This window comes from Adiantum capillus-veneris, chromosome 13, assembly GCF_014529385.1.
Source record: "Adiantum capillus-veneris isolate H3 chromosome 13, ASM1452938v2, whole genome shotgun sequence".
Classification (NCBI taxonomy): domain Eukaryota; kingdom Viridiplantae; phylum Streptophyta; class Polypodiopsida; order Polypodiales; family Pteridaceae; genus Adiantum; species Adiantum capillus-veneris.
Window position 1 is genome coordinate 121888986 of NC_140943.1, and position 21740 is coordinate 121910725.

General features: G+C 42.5%; 1 protein-coding gene across 2 annotated transcripts in view; it reads left to right on the plus strand.

Annotated features, from left to right (window-relative positions):
* The first annotated feature begins 8336 nt into the window (after positions 1 to 8336).
* The window catches only part of LOC147444781 (dynein regulatory complex protein 9-like), a 38990-nt gene continuing 25586 nt past the window's right edge, over positions 8337 to 21740 (plus strand). The window contains exons 1-2 of one of the 2 annotated variants that reach the window (XM_086527320.1): positions 8337 to 8855; positions 9227 to 9330. In XM_086527320.1, the coding sequence (XP_086383446.1) occupies positions 8636 to 8855; positions 9227 to 9330 (324 nt within the window). In that variant the 5' untranslated portion in view covers positions 8337 to 8635. The remainder of the gene's footprint in view (positions 8856 to 9226; positions 9331 to 21740) is intronic. The other variant, XM_086527321.1, reaches the window with a different exon arrangement.

Sequence of the window (21740 nt, forward strand, 5' to 3'; positions counted from 1 at the left end):
ACGTACAGGTAACTCTTGTCACTTCCCAAGTTTCATTGGCTAAAATTGAGTTATACTCAAATTGCATAGCTTTTTCCCACTTCACGCTATCATCCATTTGAATAGCCTCTTCCCACTTCACGCTATCATCTATTTGAATAGCCTCTCTGTAGCAAGTGGGTTCAACGCAATCAGTGACTAGCAAGTAGTCTAATCCTGGCTCAAAATGCTCAGGTGCATGAGATGTACGAGTAGATCTCCGAAGTGCCTAACTGCTGGATTTCGCTCTCTCTAAAGCAACATGTATGTGTGTACTAGTGGAAGGTGCATCACTCGCACGTCCAACATTCTGTGTAACTGGTGGTGAAGCAACATCCTCAAACTGTACTCTGCGATACTCAATGTCTTTCACTGGCATTTTATGCCTCTAAACTCGTTGAATATCACTTGTGAGCTGCGAATAACCTTCTTAGATTCTGGGTGAGAGACAACAACCCATATCTCCATCTACACCATATCCAATGAAGATACACTTGTGTGATCTGGGGTCCAGCTTTTGTCTAAGAACTTTTGGCACATGTGACAATGCCTTACACCCAAATACACATAATTTGTCATAATTGCGCTCTTTGCCCATCCACATCTCCTACGGAACCTTGTACTTTAGTGGTGTACTAGGTGACCGATTGATCAAGTAAGCAGCCGTCGTAACACCTTCTACCCAAAATTCTTGAGGTAAGTTGGCCGTTAGATTACATAGACGTGACTCATTCCTGAATGGTTCTATTCATCCTCTCAGCCACACCATTTTCGGTGGGTGTGTGAGGTGTGGTAAATTTTCTCTTAATGCCTCTTTTACTACAAAAGTCCTTGAACTCAGAGGAGATGTACTCACCTCCATTGTCATTGAGCAAAGCTTTAAGCTTTCTACCCGATTAGTTCTCTACCAATGCTAAGAACTTTTGAAAGAGCTTAATGTGGTTGAGTCTCCAGCCATTGAAAAAGTGTCAAATGATGTGTTGATCTTTACATCGGATTTGAGTCTTGATGCATTGTTAGCTCATGATGAATATTATGTGCATAATTGGATTGTGGACTAGGTGCTAGCTTTCATGTGACTCCTCACAAGGAGTGGTTTTCTACAAACACTGCCACACATGGCACATTGAAGCTAGGAAACTCTTACAAGCTTAATATATGCGGTGTGGACAGCGTCAATTTTTCTATGCGTAATGGCACTAAGTTTATGTAGCATAACGCAGACATGTACCCAAATTGACAAAGAGTTTCATGTCAATTGGACAACTAGATTATTTGGGTTACACTACCATATTTGATCATGGTTCTGGATTATCAAGAAGGGAAATTTAGTCATGCTTAAAGGCTAGAAGTCTGGCTCATTGTACTCACTTTATGTCTCTTCTATGAAAGAGAATTCTATTTGTATAGTCGAGCTGGTGTCTACTGAGCTGTGGCATAGCCAGCTAGGACATATGAGTCAAAAGGGAATGAAAGTCTTGCAATGTTCTGGTTATATCTTTGTGTTAGATTACTCTGACTTCTCTTTATTTGAGCATTCTATCTATGGCAAACTGACTAGGTTGACATCAGCGCCTTTGGACAAGGAGTTAGGGAGTCCTCTAGATCTCGTTCATAGCGACTTGTGAGAACCTATGCCAATCAAGTCTCTAGGAGGGGGAGCACCTCTTCTACACTCTCAATATCTCTCTCTCTCTCTCTCTCTCTCTCTCTCTCTCTCTCTCTTCATCACCTTGATTTATTGCATCCCTCTCCTACACCCTTCCTCATTCTTTCTCCCTCCATCACTTTTTTAAGAAAGATCCCACTCCCATGATGTCTCCCTCCCTCCCCCCCCCCCCCCCCCCCCCCCCCCCCCCCTCTCTCTCTCTCTCTCTCTCTCTCTCTCTAGCCATGGACATATAGAGAGAGAGAGAGAGAGAGAGAGAGAGAGGGAGAAGACACACACAGAGAATCTAGTAGAGGTGATATATATATGTGTGTGTGTGTGTATAAATATAAAATAAATAAATAAATAAATAAATATATATATATATATATATATATATACATCATGTGTATGCACACACACACATATATATATATATATTATATATGTATTTATACGTTTACATATATACATATACATGTGTGTATTGTTGGGTTTTAGGCCTCGTGGCCGTGTCCCCACCCACTTATTCCGTTATTGGTTACAATAAGGAGAGTGAGAGTCCATACTCTTCTCACTAAGCTCCACCAAAACCTTTGTCTACTGTCATTCTCCCCTTCCCTTCCCTTCCACTCTTCGCATCACAGGGCCATCAATTGGTATCAGACCAATGCCAAAGATTTGTGGGATTCTCTAGGTCAGGCTTGGTATGGCAACAACGCCTTGAACAAGGTTTTCTTGATGAAGAAATTGATGCGCATGAACAAAGAAGGCAATAATGTTAGTACTCACTTGAACGAGTTCAACATGTTTTCACAACTTACTTCAAAAGGTCTCAATTTCGATGATAAAATGAAGGTCATTTTCTTGCTATGTTCGATACTATCATCATGAGATACCTTCAACACGGTCATAAGCAATTCTGCACCCAATGGCAAGCTAGATTCCAGCGTTGTTGCTAGTGAGTTGCTCATTGAGGAGATTTGATGTCAATCTCTTTATGTGAGTGGGTATGGTGATGCACTTGTGGCTAGTGACAAGCAAAGGCAGTGTGGTCGTAGCCGTGGTCATTCACAGGATCGCAGGCAAGGTCACAACAAGAGTCGCGACAAAGGCATAAAAAGGGACACTTGAAGAAAGATTTCCACACAATGCAGTGTGATAAGGGCAAAGAGAAAGCAAAGTCTGACCAACCTAAATGCAGCGTGAAAATTGAAGAGCTTAATGTGGTTGAGTCTTCAGCCATTGAAAAAGTGTCAAATGATGTGTTGATCTTCACATCAAATTTGAGTCTTGATGCATTGTTAGCTCATGATGAATGTTATGTGCATAATTGGATTGTGGACTAGGTGCTAGCTTTCATGTGACTCCTCACAAGGAGTGGTTTTCTACATACACTGCCACAGATGGCACATTGAAGCTAGGCAACTCATACAAGCTTAATATATGTGGTGTGGGCAGCATCAAGTTTTCTATGCGTAATGGCACTAAGTTTATGCTGCATAACGTCAGACATGTACCCAAATCGACAAAGAGTTTCATGTCAATTGGACAACTAGATGATTTGGGTTACACTACTATATTTGATCATGGTTCTGGATTATCAAGAAGGGAAATTTAGTCATGCTTAAAGGCTAGAAGTCTGGCTCATTGTACTCACTTTATGTCTCTTTTATGAAAGAGAATTCTATTTGTGTAGTCGAGCTGGTGTCTACTGAGCTGTGGCATAGCCGGCTAGGACATATGATTCAAAAGGGAATGAAAGTCTTGCAGCGTTCTGGTTATATCTTTGTGTTAAATTACTTCGACTTCTCTTTATTTGAGCATTCTATCTATGGCAAACTGACTAGGTTGACATCAGCGCCTTTGGACAAGGACTTAGGGAGTCCTCTAGATCTCGTTCATAGCAACTTGTGAGAACCTATGCCAGTCAAGTCTCTATGGGGAGCATTAATATACTTCCTAACATTCATAGATGACTCTACTAGAAAGGTGTAGAATTATCTCTTGAAGCAGAAGACTGGCGTCTCTAGTGTCTTTCAAAAGTTCTTAGCATTGGTAGAGAACTGGCGTCTCTAGTGTCTCTAGTGTCTTTCAAAAGTTCTTAGCATTGGTAGAGAACTAATCGGGTAAAAAGCTTAAAGCTTTGCTCAGTGACAATGGAGATGAGTACATCTCCTCTGAGTTCAAGGACTTTTGTAGTAAAAGAGACATTAGAAGACAATTTACCACGCCTTACACACCGACCCAAAACGGTGTGGCTGAGAGGATGAATAGAACCATTTAGGAATGAGTCATGTCTATGTTATCTATGGCCAGCTTACCTCAAGAATTTTGGGAAGAAGGTGTTACGACAGCTACTTACTTGATCAATCGGTCACCTAGTATACCACTAAAGTACAAGGTTCCGTACGAGATGTGGACGGGCAAAGAGCCTAATTATGAGAAATTATGTGTATTTGGGTGTAAGGCATTGTCACATGTGCCAAAAGTTCTTAGACAAAAGCTGGACCCCACATCACACAAGTGTATCTTCATTGGATATGGTGTAGATAGAGAGATGGGATATTGTCTCTCACCCAGAATCTAAGAAGGTTATTCGCAGCTCACAAGTGATATTCAACGAGTTTAAGAGGCATAAAAGCCAGTGAAAGACAATGAGTATCGTAGAGTACAGTTTGAGGATGTTGCTTCACCACTAGTTACACAGAATGTTGGACGTGCGAGTGATGCACCTTCCACTAGTACATACATACATGTTGCTTTAGAGAGAGCAAAACCCAGCAGTTAGGCACTTCGGAGATCTACTCAAACATCTCGTGCACCTGAGCATTTTGAGCCAAGATTAGACTACTTGCTAGTCACTGATTGCGTTGAACCCACTTGCTACAAAGAGGCTATTCAAATGGATGATAGCGTGAAGTGGGAAGAGGCTATGCAATTTGAGTATAACTCAATTTTAGCCAATGAAACTTGGGAAGTGACAAGAGTTACTTGTGCGTAAATAGGCATTTCCATGCAAATGGGTGTACAAGAAGAAGTATATCACAAATGATCTTGAGCCTAAGTATAAGCCAGATTGGCTGCTAAAGGGTTCAAGCAAACGAAAGGCGTGGATTTTTCAATGAAATCTTTGCTCCAGTGGTCAAGATGACTACATTGCGTCTTGTGCTTGGTCTAGTAGCCATCGAGGACTTGGAATTCGTCCAAATGGATGTCAAGATAGTGTTTCTTCATGGGGATCTTGAAGAGGATGTTTACATGAAACAACCAGAGGGTTTTGCCATAAAGCCTAAGAAACCAACAAGGGCATAACTAGTGTGTAGACTCAAGAAAGCTTTGTATGGATTAAAGCAAGGCTCGCGGCAATGGTACATCAAGTTTGATAAGTACATCCAGTCCCAAAGTTATGTACGGAGCCAAGAGGATCACTGCTTGTACACAAAGAGGTTGAACGATGGTTCCCTCATCATTTTGATTTTGTACGTGGATGATATGCTCATAGCTGGGAATCAAAAGATGAGATTGCACTTCTCAAGGATGCCTTAATCAAGTAGTTTGCTATGAAAGATTTGGGTGATGCACATCACTTTCTTGGTATGTGTATCAAGAGAGATCGCAAACGTGGTATACTTGAACTTGCGAAGGAAGAGTATATTTACAAGGTCTTGCAACGTTTTAATATGCAAGGGGAGAAAGCATTGAGTACCCAAATGGTAGCATACGAAAAACTTAGAAAGCATGATTGTCCCCAAATCGGATGTTGAAAATGCAGAGATGGCAAAGGTGCTGTATTCTTCGGTAGTTTGCAGTCTCGTGTTCATCATGGTTAGAACACATCCAGACATTGCATATGCAGTGGGAGTGGTCAGCAGGTTTATGGAAAATCGAAGCAGAAAGCATTGGGAAGTAGTGAAGCACATCTTGAGATACATCAAGGAATCAACTAACAAGTGCTTACGTTTTGGGAACAGTGAAGCATCCATAGTTAAATACACCGATTCAATTTATGTGGGTTGTGTGGACACTAGGCGATCCACATCTGGCTACATTTTCTAGTTTGTTGGAGTGACAGTTTCTTGGAGATCATGTATCCAGAATTACACATCGTCTTCCACCACTGAGGCAGAGTATGTTGCAGTTTTTAGTTCTAATAAGGAAGCTGTGTGGTTATCTCGTCTAGTGGGAGATTTTCGTATACACCAGACTCTAGTGCTACATTGTGACCGTCAGAGTGCGATTGCGTTAGTAAAGAACCCCATGCTTCACTCCAAGGCGAAACACTTACAGGTCAGGTATCATGTGGTACATGGTATTTTGGCTAGCAAACGCATTGAGGTAGTTGAAGTTCACACAGATGAAAACCCAGCGGATGCTCTAACAAAGAGTCATTAGAACAATATGATAGGCGTAGGTTGAAGCTAGGGTCATGCTTCACGTTTGTACATTTGTACATAGTATCCCCTACATTCTTTAGCCACTTGGGCCACGTTGGCCTTCAAATGGGAGATTGTTGGGTTTCAGCCCCCGTGGCCGGATTGTGGTCAGGCGCCTGGCCGCTTATTCCATTATTGGTTATAATGACAATAAGGAGAGTGAGAGTCCATACTCTTCTCACTAAGCTCCACCAAAACCTGTGTCTATCATCCTCCCCTTCCCCTTCTCTCCTTCCCTTCCCTTGCGCTCTTCGCATCACAGGTCCATTATGTGTGTTCGCCACCTCCCCAGTAATGATATCACTAATGGGGAAATCGGGTGAAGAGAGAGTATGTGGGGAGGAGGGGGGAGGGAGGAATCTGATCTGGGGTGGGAGGGGGTGCAAATTTAGGCAATTGTTACATACCCACACATATTAATCTCATTAATTGATTTTGATTGTATTGTATAATTCCAATTATTCTAACAATGAAAAATGGCTAGAGAAAAGAGTGTAGCTTGTGTAGGAAACTGATGAAGTCAATGGAAAATAGAGAGGAAGAGACATTTGTAGCTTGCACCTTTATTAAAGTCACTCCATGTTGGTCACTATAATGAAAATGGATATTGTTTTATTGACATGCATGGCATAAAGTCACATGTTAAGCTCATGATTGGATTATCCAATAACATGCCTTCATCTTCAAGATAGATGTTCGTGTGAGAAGTTTGATATTTGTGGACTTTTACAACCTTCCAAACTCAAGAGACCGGGCTTAGATAAAGGGCAAAAAGTGCTCCACCTAGAATACTTGCCTGCCTTCACGATGGTCTATTTTGAATGTCTCCATACACAAACGCAAACTCAAATCAAATTAAAAATTGCTAAGGAAGTACAAACCAAACAAGACTAGCTTTTGTCTTTCTTTTTAACCTTTCCTTTAAATTTAGCCACCTCCTAAGGATTTTTCCATTTCTAAGTATTGTCATCATTTTTAGCTTTTGATTGAGCCATGAGAAGATGTAGGTAAAATGTAGCCAATTTGAACAAGATATTGAGTTATTTGACTAGACGGAGAATTTAAATTGCAATAATTATCAATAGAGAAAATTTAATAGATGAAAAATATATAGGGAAAATTCAAATTGTAAGAACTTATCAATCTTGTTTTATACGCGATTGTGTTATATCTATAGGGAAAATTCAAATTGTAAGAACTCATTAATCTTGTTTTATACTTGACTGTGTTGTATCTATAGGAAAAATTAAAATTGTAATAACTCAATCTCTTGTTATAATTGAGCTATAACAATGTACAAAAAACTTCAAATGGTGATAACTAAATCGAATCTTGTGTTATAATTTAGGTGTTGAAAAATTCCCTTTTTATAACTCAATCTCATCTTGTAATTGAGTTGTATAAATACACCGAAATAACATACCAGTGAGGTATGTGCCTATGATCATTATAATTCTAAAATTTGAAAAAATCTTTAAGGATGCTAAATCATGGGAGAGGAAGGAAAGCAAAATAGAGATGGTGAGGACGCGGGAGCGCCATGTGGGCGACACCTGGGTTAGCTGGTAGGCAAGGGGGTGTGACAAGTTATGCTCGAGTGCGGCAAGTGAGTCAGCACTACGGTGAGAGCACATGTTGTGCTAGGGCTCCAAGTGCATTAGCAGTACGTCGTTGAGCACACGATTGGACAAGGGGGTTGGGGCTAGGGGAGCGTAGGCAAATTCTACTTTTTTATATAAAATGTGCCACACTCTCTTCAGCGAGCCATTTGTGGTCAAGTGGCTTAGAGGAATTCATCTTCAATGGCAAGGCATGAGCGTGAGTTTGATTGTGAGATCTCTCGTATTGTAGTTTTGCTCCAGATAGTTAGTGAGCATGAAGTCTGCAAGAATCTAAAAATATTCTAGATGATAAAACTGAAATGAAGCCACGAGGTGTGCATGATTTTGGATGGATTTTTTTGAACGGAATTTGATGAGATTCCATTTCACTTTTAAGGAAAAGTGATCTTTGAGAGGTAAATGCAAGGGGTGAAGTAAAAATAAAAATAAAAAAAATCCACAAGCTTTAGGCTCTGCCCCTCTGCTCGTGCAATGCATTGCTTGCTGCCCCCATCGCTACTTGCGCTCGTCCCCGCTTGCTCCCACAATGCCCATAGCCTGCGTAAGAGAGAAAGGGCTCCCTCAGCTGCCCTGGACGGCGGAGAGAGAGGGAGAGAGGGCTGCATGCTTCTGCTTGCATCATTGTAGAGAGAGAGAGAGAGAGAGAGAGAGTCTTCCAGAGGCGTTGGCCTCAGAATAGAAAGAGAGAGAGAGACTGAGAGAGAGAAGTGGCTCCCCCTGGGGCCGTGTGTGCCCGCCTCCCGCCTCCAATTGAGAGAGAGAGAATCTCCAAAGGGCATCTTTCATTTTCTTTTTACACTGTGGTGCACACGTAAAAAATCTGGTGTTGTACATTCAAATAACACGAGATTGAGTTATGACATTTCGCGACGTTGATCCAAAATGGAAAACCAACCACCAACGTCGCCGTGATGGAGGAGGAGCCCGAGAGAGGAGTGGTAGCAACGAGCACGGAGGGCTCTGTCTTGTCTCCCTTGTCGTCAAGGAAAGAGAAGGACCAACAGCAGCAGCAAGAGGAGGAGAAGCAGGAACCTCCCTGCGTGTTGCCGGACTTTCAGCTCACCTCTCCATCGCTCATATGCCCTTTCCTCCGAAGCTTTCTTCATCGATTCTCAGAGCTTTTTCCTCTTGGTGAAGTACATAGATTACTCTGTGTCCCTTCCTATCACAGACGCACACGTCCAATGTTCCCTCCCCCCCCCCCCCCCCCCCCAAAAAAAAAAAAAAGAACACACACACATACACACAAAAAAAAAAGATCAGCGTGCAGAGAGAGAGAGAGAGAGAGAGAGAGAGAGAGAGAGAGAGAGAGAGATCTGTTTTTCTTTGCGACTGTATTGAATTTCATAGTTGTCAGCGTGCATGTGCACGTTCATGAATTTGCATGTATGAATGTACACACAAAAAGAGGTGAATATATGCATTTTGCATGGCATAGTGCAAGTATCTTCCCTTAGCCTTGTGGTGATCATTTCTCTGATCAATTCCTCTCTTTGTTTTAGTAAATGACGTTACGTTCATAGAGACAAGGCCACATGGGAAAAGGCCAAAGCATTTGGTGGAGGCATTATGGCTGAAAGATGTCTTAGAGAAGTGTTTAAAAGAGGTAAGTTTTTTGCTCGTGGTTTTTAGTCTCACAACGCTTTTTGCTATGTTTAAATTGACGGTGGATCATGACAAATCTATGCTTGAGGTTTTTTAATAGATCCTAGGAAGTTAGCTTCTCTTGGTATGAATATTTATCTTGTCAGTTTCTTTTCATGTGCAACATTTAGTTTATGGTCATGCTTAGATACGATTGCTCTTAAATATGAGCAAGTCATAAGGCATCTATGAGGGCGTTTGGAGGGTCACCTCTCGGATATTTTTTGTAGGGCTAGTCATGAGCGGTTGTAATGGCCTTATCCCGATAGTTTCCCACTTAAAGGGTGAAGCCCGACAACTTCACCCTTGTAAAATCGTGTTTACCCTACACTCATCATCTTGATGCAATGTGCAAATCGCTTCGTAACCAAGCATCTATGAGGGCGTTTGGAGGGTCATAAGGCATCTATGAGGGCGTTTGGAGGGTCACCTCTCGGATATTTTTTGTAGGGCTAGTCATGAGCGGTTGTAATGGCCTTATCCCGATAGTTTCCCACTTAAAGGGTGAAGCCCGACAACTTCACCCTTGTAAAATCGTGTTTACCCTACACTCATCATCTTGATGCAATGTGCAAATTGCTTCGTAACCAAGCTCTTTGTAAGAGCATCCGTTGGGTTGTCATCAGTGTGGACCTTGATAAGCTCCAATCGCTTCTCTGTCAAAGCATTCTGAATGAGGTGATATCTCACCTCAATGTGTTTCATAGCGAAACACGGGATTCTTTGCCAAAGCAATGACACTCTGACTATCACAATGCAAAACTGGAACCTGCTAAATTTCTAAATCTCCCACTAAACGTGCCAACCATATAGCTTTCTTGTTGGCATGTGACGTTGCAACGTATTTAGTCTCTATAGTGGAAGAAGACATACAATCTTGGAGAGATGATCTCCAAGAAATGGCTCCTCTTGCAAATATGAGTATGTAGCCAGATGTAGATATTAGACCTTCTAGCGTCTTTGCAATTCACATAATCCGCATCGGTGTAACCAACAATAGATGCATCGCTATTGCCGAAGTGTAACCACTTGCTCATTGTATCCTTCAAGTATGTGAGGATATGTTTCACTATTATCCAATGCTGTTTGCCAAAATTAGCTCCCAGTGCAAATGCAATGTCTGGCCTTGTAGCTACATAACATACATAAGATTGCCTACAACTGAAGAATTTGGCACACCTGTCACTTTTGCCTCTTAGCATATGATTTAGGAGAATCTTCCTTGCTTAGTTTCAAATATGAGGGTAGTGGGGTACTCATTGCCTTCCTCCCTTGATAATGAAACGTTGCAATACCTTGTGGATATAAGATTCTTGAGACAACTTCAGAATACCCTTTTTTTAGTCTTTTTTGATACACACACCAAGAAAATGATTTGCTTCGCCAAATCCTTCATAGAAAAGTTTTTGCTCAACATTTGCTTCAATTTGGCACCTTCTCTGTGGATTCTCGTGCAATGAGCATGTCATCTATAAAAGATGAGAATGTCCAATGAACCATCATTGAGTTTCCTTGTATACAACACCTGGGAAGTCTTGGGGTGGTTATACAGGAGTTTGGGCACCCGTTAGTCCTAGGCTTGTACTTTTGACCCATAGAGATTTTGGCACCGTTATGCTACCGAAATGGGATCTAAAACTTGCAATTTCTGCCCTTGACAGGTTTGGATAGATGGGTGAGAGTTTAGTGTAAGTGTAGGGATCGTTGGTCTTCAATTGAATAAAGAAATACCGAAAGAGGCACTAGTCTTTGGGGCCCAGAGAGTGTCCGTCTTCGTGTGTGTAGTGACATTCTAGTCGCTGGACGCATCTGTGCTCTCTTCTTCTCAATCTTTTGTGTGAAACCAATAGGTAAATTGAATTAGTACCGCCCTCTACTATGTACTGGCCGGTTATATGGTTCCATGGACGCGATAGTCATTTTTTCTTCAAAAAGTGCAGCGTGGATTGTTGTGGGTGAAAGCAACACAAACCATATCATTATGGCAGAGAAGAGAGACGAGGTACTTGAAGTGGGATCTTCCTCACATGGCACAAAGAAAGTTCGCCTAACTCTTTAAGAAGAGGACAGGTGGTTTAGAGCTCAACTAATTAGCTGCATGGAAATTTTTCAGTAGTTAGTCAAGAATCCAAGCATGCAGGAGTTCTTACAGGCTCCTACATAGGGTTTACAGGCTCTCACATAGGGCATGACTGAGCCGTTGCAAGAAAAGAAGATTTTCTATGCATAGGGTTCTCGTGATGCTCGAGGGAAAGCCCATGTGATTGAGCAACCAATGGTGTCCATTGATCCAAAGCAATTTGCTTTACCTGGACAAGAACTGTTTGTGAATGGTCAAGGACGTAATGAACAGGCTATGCGCTAGACCCTTCCATTACCTACTTGTGGTTCAGTATTTCAAGCTATGGTTGCCAAGAAATGTGTTTGGGAGAATGCAACCATACATGGTTAATCCTATGTATAGGAACATAGGTGTCCAACCTGGTTTTGAAGGTGTCTATGGCCGTATTCGAATGCTTGGAGCACACCTGGTATGGCATATGCTCAAAATGCAGATATGACAGGTGAAACAGGCGATGCGAGTGCAAGAATGGTCAATTTTGGAGCACCTCTTTTACGGGCACTTGATTATGACAATTTTACTCCTTTGAGTCAGCCTAAGGATTACAAGGAAGGTGGACACATAGTGAAGTTTGAAACTTTCAGGGGAACTGACGATCAATTGAAGGCTTTGACCTTCATACAACAATTTGATGCAGCTTACGTCTGAGGAAACTTCACAGAGTCTTCAAAGATACGCAAGGCTGCCGCTTTAGTGGTGGACTGCATTGTTTGAACCAGGGTCAAGTACCTACAACATGGGTCCAGTTCAAACAGCTTTTGCATGGCTTATAAATACTTTTGAAGTGGATGTGGTGACAACATGGCACGAGTTAAATGTAGCTAATTGTGCGAATCTTGAAGAGTACAATAAGCAGTCTTGGGCCACACCGTGTTTGCCAGTAAGCTCCTACAAGTTTGTGCCATTGTCAGAACAGATTGAAAAGTATTGTTGTGAATTGTCCAAGGGAATCAAGGACTACTGCACAAAGACTACAATCATGAATATGACTCAGTTGATTGAGAATGCGAAAGTGGCTAGTAATTTGTCAGAAGGAAATTCGGATGGATTTAATGGCATGACAAACAGTTTTCAGCCAAGGGCAATGTTGCAACAAAACCTTTTGTACCTCCCACAAAGAAACCCTCCATTGATGTAGCTGACAAGTCCAAGAAGCAGTCTAAACCTTCTTTTGGGTGAGGACAAGGATAGAAAATGCATTTTTCCGGCAAATCTTTTGAAGAAAGGAAAGCTCTAAGAGAGGCCAAGAAATGCTTCATTTGTGAACAAGAGGGACATTTTGTGAATGAATGCCCACAAAGCAAGTCGCAGGATAAGGATGACAAGTCAGATTATAAAGGAAAGACTCCAAAGCCTGATGCCACGGAATTGTGCAGAGCTTGGGACAAAGTTAGGGATCAAATAGTACTAGTTTTCTTTGATTGAGGAGCCCGTGCAAATTTCTTATCACTAGAATTGGCATCAAAGTTGGGCATTTGTGCAGAGGAGATGTGCATGACGGGTGAAGCAGGTTTGGCATGTCTAGGTCATTCAGAGCGTGTTATTCCCATTTCGAGAAAGTCTCGTTTGCACATTAAGAGCTATGTGGATGCGAAAGTAGCAGTCCAAGAACCAGTAAAAGTTCGACACAACTTATGGAACTCAGCCGAGAGGCCCAAATTTTTTAAGAACTTATTTATAAGTTGTACCAACTTGTGGTACCCCAGCCAAGGGGCCTAAACCTATTTAATAAAAGCCAGAGAACCCAATTGTGTAAAAATTGCTGACGTGGCAGTGCTGTATGGCACCTCCGCAAATCGCATTGGCTGCAGACGTGGCACCGTACGAAGTCTCCGCGTTTACAGAAGCAACCCATAGGGCGCTAGCTTTTGGGGCGGTGAGCTTTTGGGACCAGATGCTTTTAGATCCATGCTTTTCATGTATTGCTTTTGGCCAAGGGCCTTTATAAGTGTGCTAGGGCCTCCTTTTCTTGCAGTTTTGTGTGGGAGCACTACAGAGAGAGAGGGCCCTCGGACATTGTACTTGTTGAAGCTTAATAATAAAGAAATACCGAGAAGGGGTTCCATTCTTTTGGGTGAGTTTTTTTGGGCTCGGAACTTTGCTGTTTCATGTCGTCTCTCTCTCTCTCTCTCTCTCTCTCTCTCTCTCTCTCTCTCTCTCTCTCTCTCAGTTTTGTTGAGTGCCTTGATCGCCAAGAAAGCTCCCGCCAAAGCAGTCGATGCCTAGCGTTTTAAAACGCTACAGCAGAGAAGGGAGTGGGAAGTACAACCGCCAGTTCTCCTCTTCTTCACGGTTACTCTTCTCAACGATCCGCCTTGCTCCACCAAGGTCATGGAGCACGAACCTTTGATACCATGTCAAAGCCGACGATGCGGAAGCGTAGAGACCAAGGAGAGAAAGCACGAGAGAGAGAGAGAGAGAGAGAGAGAGAGAGAGAGAGAGAGAGAGTCTCCTGAACCAATCAACCTTGGCAATGAATAACTTATACATTGTACAATGGGGGCAAGGGGTCACATATATACCCACCTTAGTAAATTGCCCTACCTAGACTTTGACAAAATAAGTAAAGACTTTGACAAATAAGTAGATTAAATACCTAAAAGCCAAAATAAATAATGGGATCACTTTGGGCAGTTCACTTGAGATGCCAAAACTCTAATAGGTCATAGGTGCATACCCTCTCTTGCACAGTATAGTCAGTTAAGCATTCCAGCATGTGAACCACCTCTTAAGTCATTTTAATAATAAGTGACATTTTCAGCATTAGTTTGTTATGAATCGTGGGGGCTGATTGAAGACTGCTCGACCCAGATCTCCAGCCGTATATAAGTGAGCTTAAGGGGTTGCAAAAGAAGCAAGAAGCAGAAGTACCAAGTACCCGCAAATCAGTACCAGCGTTTTAACTTTTCAGTAATTCAGCACTCCAGCGTTTTCAGGTTTCGGCATCAAGGTCAGCTCAGCATTAGTAGATTCAGCCCAGCAGATTGCGTTTTCAGAATTCCGTCCATAGCCTCATTGTACCTTCAACACCAAGTACCACATAACCCCTCAGTACATCAAGTACCTCAGCAGGACCAATGTTTTTCAGCATCATCAGTTTCCAGCCCTTGCCGCATCAAGTGGCAGATCCCAGTCACAACATCATTAGCGATTTCAGCACTCAGCACTTAGCCTCGCATTACCAAGTACCTCCAACAAGTACCCGTTAGTACCATCAGCACTTCAACATCTAAGCACCCGTCAGCATCTCAGCATTCAGGATCATTGTATCAACATTTTGTGCGAGTAATAAAGCAAGTACTTGCTCTGGCAACAGAGCAAGGGGGCCCCTTGAGGGTGGTTGGGACTTGACATGCGGTGCTGTCTCTCTTTTCTCTCTCTACCTCTCTCTCGTTCATTGTCTTCAGCAAGTGAAGTAAAGTAACCTTGTGTTTCTGCGGAGTACTAGATCCGAGCTAAATCCTTACAACACTTCCGCTGCACCTGATATTGGTATCGGAGCCATCAAGAACCATCAAGAACCCAAGTAGAACCAAAAACTCAAAGAACCTCTCTCAGTTTCTTTTTTTCTCGAAGAATCTTCCTGTCCCGATCCCGGACTTATTAGCCATTCCCACCCTTAGTCCATTGCGCATCGAGCGCGCTCCCTCCCGTCTTCATTGCTATGTCTTTGAACGAAGATTGACATTGGATACATGAAAATCCAGATCTTGAGTACCAAGATCTACTTGCCTCCTATGCGGATATGGAAGGAGTTGGAGAAAGGACCCCTAACTCTCTTCTGCATTCGCATTTGCATATAGGGTGCATCCACTTCCATCGACAAGCAACCCTTGGGACCTCCGAGCACCCTTACATCTTCACCTGCAATGTTCTCACGACAGGACTATTCGAGTGGTATTACTTGCTTGCAAGGCAGGGTCAGCATCAAGGCTGGTATTTTGCAATAGTATTAAGGCTACCTAGTAACTCGTATTGTCGGTGGTTACATTGCATCAGTACCTACATCCGTAGTATGGAGGAGTTTATCGGCTTATGCATCCACAAGCATCAGAAGTACAGGTAGAAGTTCGGTAGTTGTGTCTCATCTTTAACAAGGGGGGATGCCACGTGCGCACTGCACTTGCGCCATGTGGACAAGCTTCTGCTACAGTCTAGCGTTTAGCTATAATCTAGTTTAGGACCTAGCCTGGCACTTTGTGAGCCCCTAGCAGGACGTGCATGCCCAGGCAGGTCATAGTTGCACTGCACTTGCGCCACGTGGACAAGCTTCTGCTATAGTCTAGCACTAGTCGTAGTCTAACTTAGGACCTAGCCTAGCACTTTGTGAGCCTCTAGTAGGCCGTGCATGCCCTGGCGGGTCATAGGTGCATGCCCTCTCTTGCACAATAGTCATTTAAGCATTCCAACATGTGAACCACCTCTTTAAGTCATGCTAATAGCTCAAAAGCTTCAAGGTACTGCTCTCTCTGAAGAGAATTTGCGAGGTTCTCTTCCTCCATCCACTTTGCATCGAGGGCCAAAAAGTACCGTTGACCAAATTATCCGGTGGACCTAGCTTACCTTTTAGTTCTTTTCTCGTGCCCTAAGGCCTGTTGCTAGTCATGTTGGCCTTGGCACCTCAATTTGAATTTGGGGAATTCTCTGATCTACCAGTTGATTTCCTTTCCTTTCTTTCCTTGTGCCTTGGGACCTGTGGGTAGCTTCGCTAACCTCGCCTGTCCATTGGCATGTCAGTCTCAATCATCGGAGCCATGAGACGCACTATCATCTGATCCCCTTTCTTCTTTGGAATCCTTTGATGAACTTGCATCTGGTTTCCTTAGTTCATCGGAACCCTCAGATGCAGTACCATCAAATGAGTGTCATCCGGTTTCAATGAGCCGGCATGCATTCCAAATCCTTGCTTAGCATGTCCTATAAGTCTCTGAATAGAATCAGACTTCTGATTTAGACAATACTCTTGAATCTCTTTTGGCAAACCACAACAAAACTGCTCAATCTGGTCCCTCAAAGTAGTCTTTTGAAACGAAGACACTGGCAAATAAGTATCCCAAAACCTCTAGCAGTAGTCATCCAATGTATCTTTCTTAGTCATTCTGAAGTGATATCAAGCCGTGATGACATCTCTTTCATATTCGTCTGATATCCAAGTTGATTTGAAAATTTTCTTGAATTTTAACCACGTCATAGGTGCTTCTCTGCGTAACAACAAAGTAGACCACCATGTGTGTGCAGTTCCTTTCAAGTAAGATGCCGCCCTTTGCACCTTGGAGTGTTCTGTGAACCGACCTCTAGAGAAAGCGCCGCCAAACTGTTGTACAAACTCAAGTTGCATATGTGAGCATTTGTGTTGCATTGTGATATGCCAACCACTGAATATTCCTAATTGGATGAGATTGCGTGGGTATGTAATTTTAGTGAATCGAGACACCCGCGGAAGATCAGTGCGGTCTCGGTGTGATGGCTAATTTTACTACGCCAGCATATCAAGAGTTCCGAATTGGACGAAAGGAGAAGCCAACTCCTTGATCAAAAGAGCCGAGAGGAGAAGCCAACTCCTTAGCAAAAAAAAAAAGGAAAACTGATTGTTCCTCGGAATGACCCTTGGAAATTTTTGAGCTAACTCGAGTTGTTTTGCAGATATGCTGTAGCCGATTACTCTCTTTCAAGAAGGGGGGATGTCACAAACTGCTGACGTGTCCAAACACTGAAGAGCAGAGCCAACCTTCAGATCACGGTCGAGGGGCCTAAACCCTATGAAGAACAAGCAACAGAAGAAGTCCTACCACTTACGGGACCCCGTCCGATGGGGCCCAAGTGACATAAAGAGATTCAAAATAAAGCAGGACCCACAAACACACGCGCGCATGGATTGATGACATGGCAGCTGTACGGACATGCCTAAAATTTTGTTGACAGTGCTGACGTGGCATATTTCCGCAAAACGCACTGACAGTGCCGACGTGGCAGTTGTATGGATTTCCGCAAAACGCGTTGGCAGATTTTGGGCATTACTTTTGGACCAGATGCTTTTGAGTTTGAAGGCTTTTCATGTAAACTGCTTTTGGAGCTTGGGCCTTTAAATATGAGGCCATGGGCTCATTCTCTGGCATGCTTCTTGGAGAAGGTGCAGAGTTTGGAGTATCGGCTTGTACTGTGTTGATGCAGGTTTGGGGCCAATACTCCCTGGGGTGGAATTCCGCCACTCCGTGTTGCGTGTCGTCTCTCTATTTCAGTTCAATTGTTATTGAAGTGCTAAAAGTCTGTTCAGTCTGTTCTTTTCTATTGGCACGTGGTGCCCGTCTTGTGACAGAAAGTATAGGTGGCTATATTTGGAGAGATATAGTTGCCGCTGAAAACAACCCAGAGCTTTCTGGCCTTGCTCTTGTTGCACGTACCCCGCAATGAGTGCATTCCAAGAGACGACATTCCGCACAAGAAGCTCCTCAAGCACTTTTTGTGCTTTCTGAAGCACACCACATTTGGCATACTTATCAACCAAGGCAATGCCAAGCACAACATCTTTTTTCAACAGTCTCTAGGCTTTGACTAACAATATATTGTGAATTTTTGTGCCCATATCATCATCTTGCGTAGAGCCACATGCCTTCGAGATGCATGCATAGGTGACTGCATCTAGAGAGAGGCCCTCGCTTCGCATCTGCTGAAAATCGACCAAAGCTTTTTGCCCTGCTCCTGTGGGGCAAATTTGGCAATCAGTGCATTTCAACAGTCCACACTTCGGATAGGAAGCTCCTCGCGCTCTTTTTGTGCCTCTGAAGTGCACCACATTTAGCAAACATGTCAACCAAGGCATTGCCAAGCACGGCATCTTTTTTCAACAGCCCCTGACTAACAATATCAGCATGAATTTCTATGCCCATATCAACATCTTGCGTAGAGCCACATGCCTTCAAGATGCATGCGTATGTGATTGCATCTGGAGAGAGGCCTACACTTGTTTGGGCTTTTTACGGGCAAAAAAGGGCATTTTTGGGCTAAAAATGACAAAAAATGGTAAAAAATGACCCAAATTTGATAAAAAACGGCTCAAAATGCCACATCATTCATGGTGCTGTGACTATGAGGGCTGAAGGTGTCACAGGACAGGCACCACGTGTCAATAGAAAAGAACAGACTGAATAGACTTTTAACACTTCAATAACAACTGAACTGGAAGAGAGAGACAAACATGCGACACGGAGTGGCGGAATTCCACCCCAGAGAGTATTGGCCCCAAACCTTGGCGCCCCTTTCGATATTTCTTTATATTGCATCATCAAAGTATAAGCCGGTACTCCAGACTCCGCACCTTCTCCAGGAAGCATGCCCGAGAATGAGCCCTAGCCTCATATTTAAAGGCCCTTGACCTAAAAAGCAGTTACAGTAAAAAGCTTTTAAAACTCAAAAGCTTTTGGTCCTGCTTGCTGATAGCGAGCTATGCACGCCTAGTACAGATAAGAACCCTCATGTGTAGTGTTGTAAACATATGCAATGTACATAAGCAAATATACCAGCCAGTTGTTATGAATAGAACGGTTACAACTATGGGTAACCCCTATAATAATACAGAAGAAGAAGCATCAATAAACAGCATTGGAAACAAACAAAGTATTACCTTTTTCTTGATAGATTAGTTGGTGTTATAACAGAAGCGTAAACAACAATGGGGTGGAATGTGAAAAATGATAAGCCCTTGGCTCACAATGATGGCCTCAATAGTTTGAGCTGATACCCTAAGTGCCTTGCACAAGCTGTACTCGTATTGATACATCACAATTCGACAATGTCATACGTAAAAATGTGAGCTTATATCCCTATATTGCAATCCTGTGTGCCAATGCCCTTGATCTGAAGTCAATGGACATTATCTTGGCACGAGTTAGAAGCCTTGCTTCTCGTTAAGTCTTTCAAAGCACTTTGATTTGCACAATAGGAAATCTTATTTAAAATAAAGATCAAAACACAAAAAAAACAAGAGGAACTTGAAATTGTCTAATGTTGGTTCCCCTCTATGGCTAGTTGTCGTGAAATTCAAAAGTAAATGTTTTCTTGAGAGTGAATTTTAGTGTGATTTTGTTGTCCTTTGATTGAATCTGGCTCATAGCCATGTATACTGATAAGTTGAGAGTTGTCGTATGTACCATGTAAAGCCTTGAGGGACTGCTTGGCTGACTCCTTCTCCCAGTTTCCCTATTTATAGGCATGTGGCCTTTGTAGGAATCCATGCACCGGCCCGGTCCTTGACCCCCTATGGTTGCCCTTGGCATGACATTACTCCCCCCTTGGAGAAGTGTTTTGTTCTCAAAAACAAAAGTGGGAAACTTTTTCTTAACGACACTAATGTTTTCCCAATGTGCACCTTCTTCAGATTGATCTTTCCACTTGACTAAGCTTGTCAATGTACATGATGACAAGTAACATAAATCATGATAGTCTAAGGTTGTTCAAGTTCATGTGGTTGGGTGACGTTCAACAAAATCAACCAAAATCTACTGGTCAATGACATTGTCATCCCCATGTAAGCGTTTACGCACAACGACTTACATGAAATACCAGATGAATACAAGAGTGTGGTGGTAGTGAGAGTTTATAGGCTTGATCACCAACTCACTTGAGTATTTTAAAAGGCCCAGTCTTCAAACTTTTTGAATGCTTTGACACACGTAAAAATACATCTTCCCTTCCATGAAGGTAACTAGCCGACGTTTCTCATCATTGTACCTCTTATACCAATCATGCGCTTGGCAGACATTTTGACGAGCCAGTTTCAACATAAGCTTATGGTCTTGGATGAAATCCTTGACCTATTGGAGTCCTTCAGTTGCCAACCCCATTCTAATTGGTGACCTAGGTTGAAAATGTACATTAGCATGAAAGGATTGAATCCAGTCTCGTTACATGCTTAGCATTATTGTAAGAAAACTCAAGAATAGGTAGATACTCTTCCTAGTCTGATTGCTTCTTGCTAAAGTATGCTAGTAGCATATCCTCCAGCACTTGATTGACTCTTTCAGTCTGACCATCCATTTCATTCAGGGTGATCCGTTGTACTAAGGTTGAGTTGTGTACCCATTTGTTTAAGCACAGCCCTCCAAAAGTGATTGTTAAACTTGGGATTATGATCCTCCATAATGCTACTTGGCAATCCATACAACTTGTATAGATTGTCCACAATAAACTTTAGCTAATTTTGGAATCTTAATTGTTGACTTGGTTGGAATAAACTTGCATAGTTTAGTCAATCGATCTACGACCACCCATATCGAGTCATGACCTTTTAACAGTGGTTGGTAAACCTACAATGAAATCCATAGAGATACTTTCCCATTTACCATTAGGAATCTCTAAGTCGTCCTTCGAGTTCGATTGACTGAGACAAACTTAGAATGATTTTAAATTTTGCTTCGTATTTAGATATTTTTGAACTCTGTTTGAGAGTACTGTTTGTTATTTATTCGAGAACAAAATTTATCTTGTCTTGGTGCCGATTGAGTTTCCTTGATTTTGGTTTTGATGCTGGTTTCAATACTGTTTGGAAAACCTGTGGATGACGCAAGTTGCTGTTTGGGAAGCATCTAGTGTATGTGGCCTCTAAACGACGTAGGTTGTGGTCTAGGGAGTGTTTAGTTGTAAATGGAGAACCTCGAGCGATGCAGGCTGCAATCTGGGAGCGTTTGGTTGTATATTTGGCCTTTGAATATCTCATGGCCGGGACCGCGGTTCTAGGGGGGAGTTTATGTCTTTATGTTTTGTGACTACATCTGTAATCATCTGTGTTGCATTGTGATTTGTAAAACATATGAATCTATCGCATTAATATTTCCAATTGGGTGTGATTGCCTGGGTATGCGATCTTAGTATATCGACACACCCCTTTAAAGATCAACGCTGTCTGGGTGTGATGGCTAATTTTGCTTCATTGGAATATCAAGAGCTTCGATACAAAATGAGATGACTGGATTGACCTTCGTATTTGACCCTCTGATTGTGGAACTAAAGAATCTGATTGAGTTTTGTAGGTCTAATCGTGGACAATTACTCTTTCTTTCAAGAGGGGGGTATGTCATAAGTTGCTGACCTGGAACTTCACTAAATATAAAGAGAAAATCCTAACCTTGCCCAACCTTGTATAAGGCCCTTCACTTTCATCTTCAACTTCATTCGCAAATGCAACTAAACCAGACTCCTGGATTTCTTTATCCATCAAAAGAAATGCAACATCAGTATCCTCATCACTGCTGGTA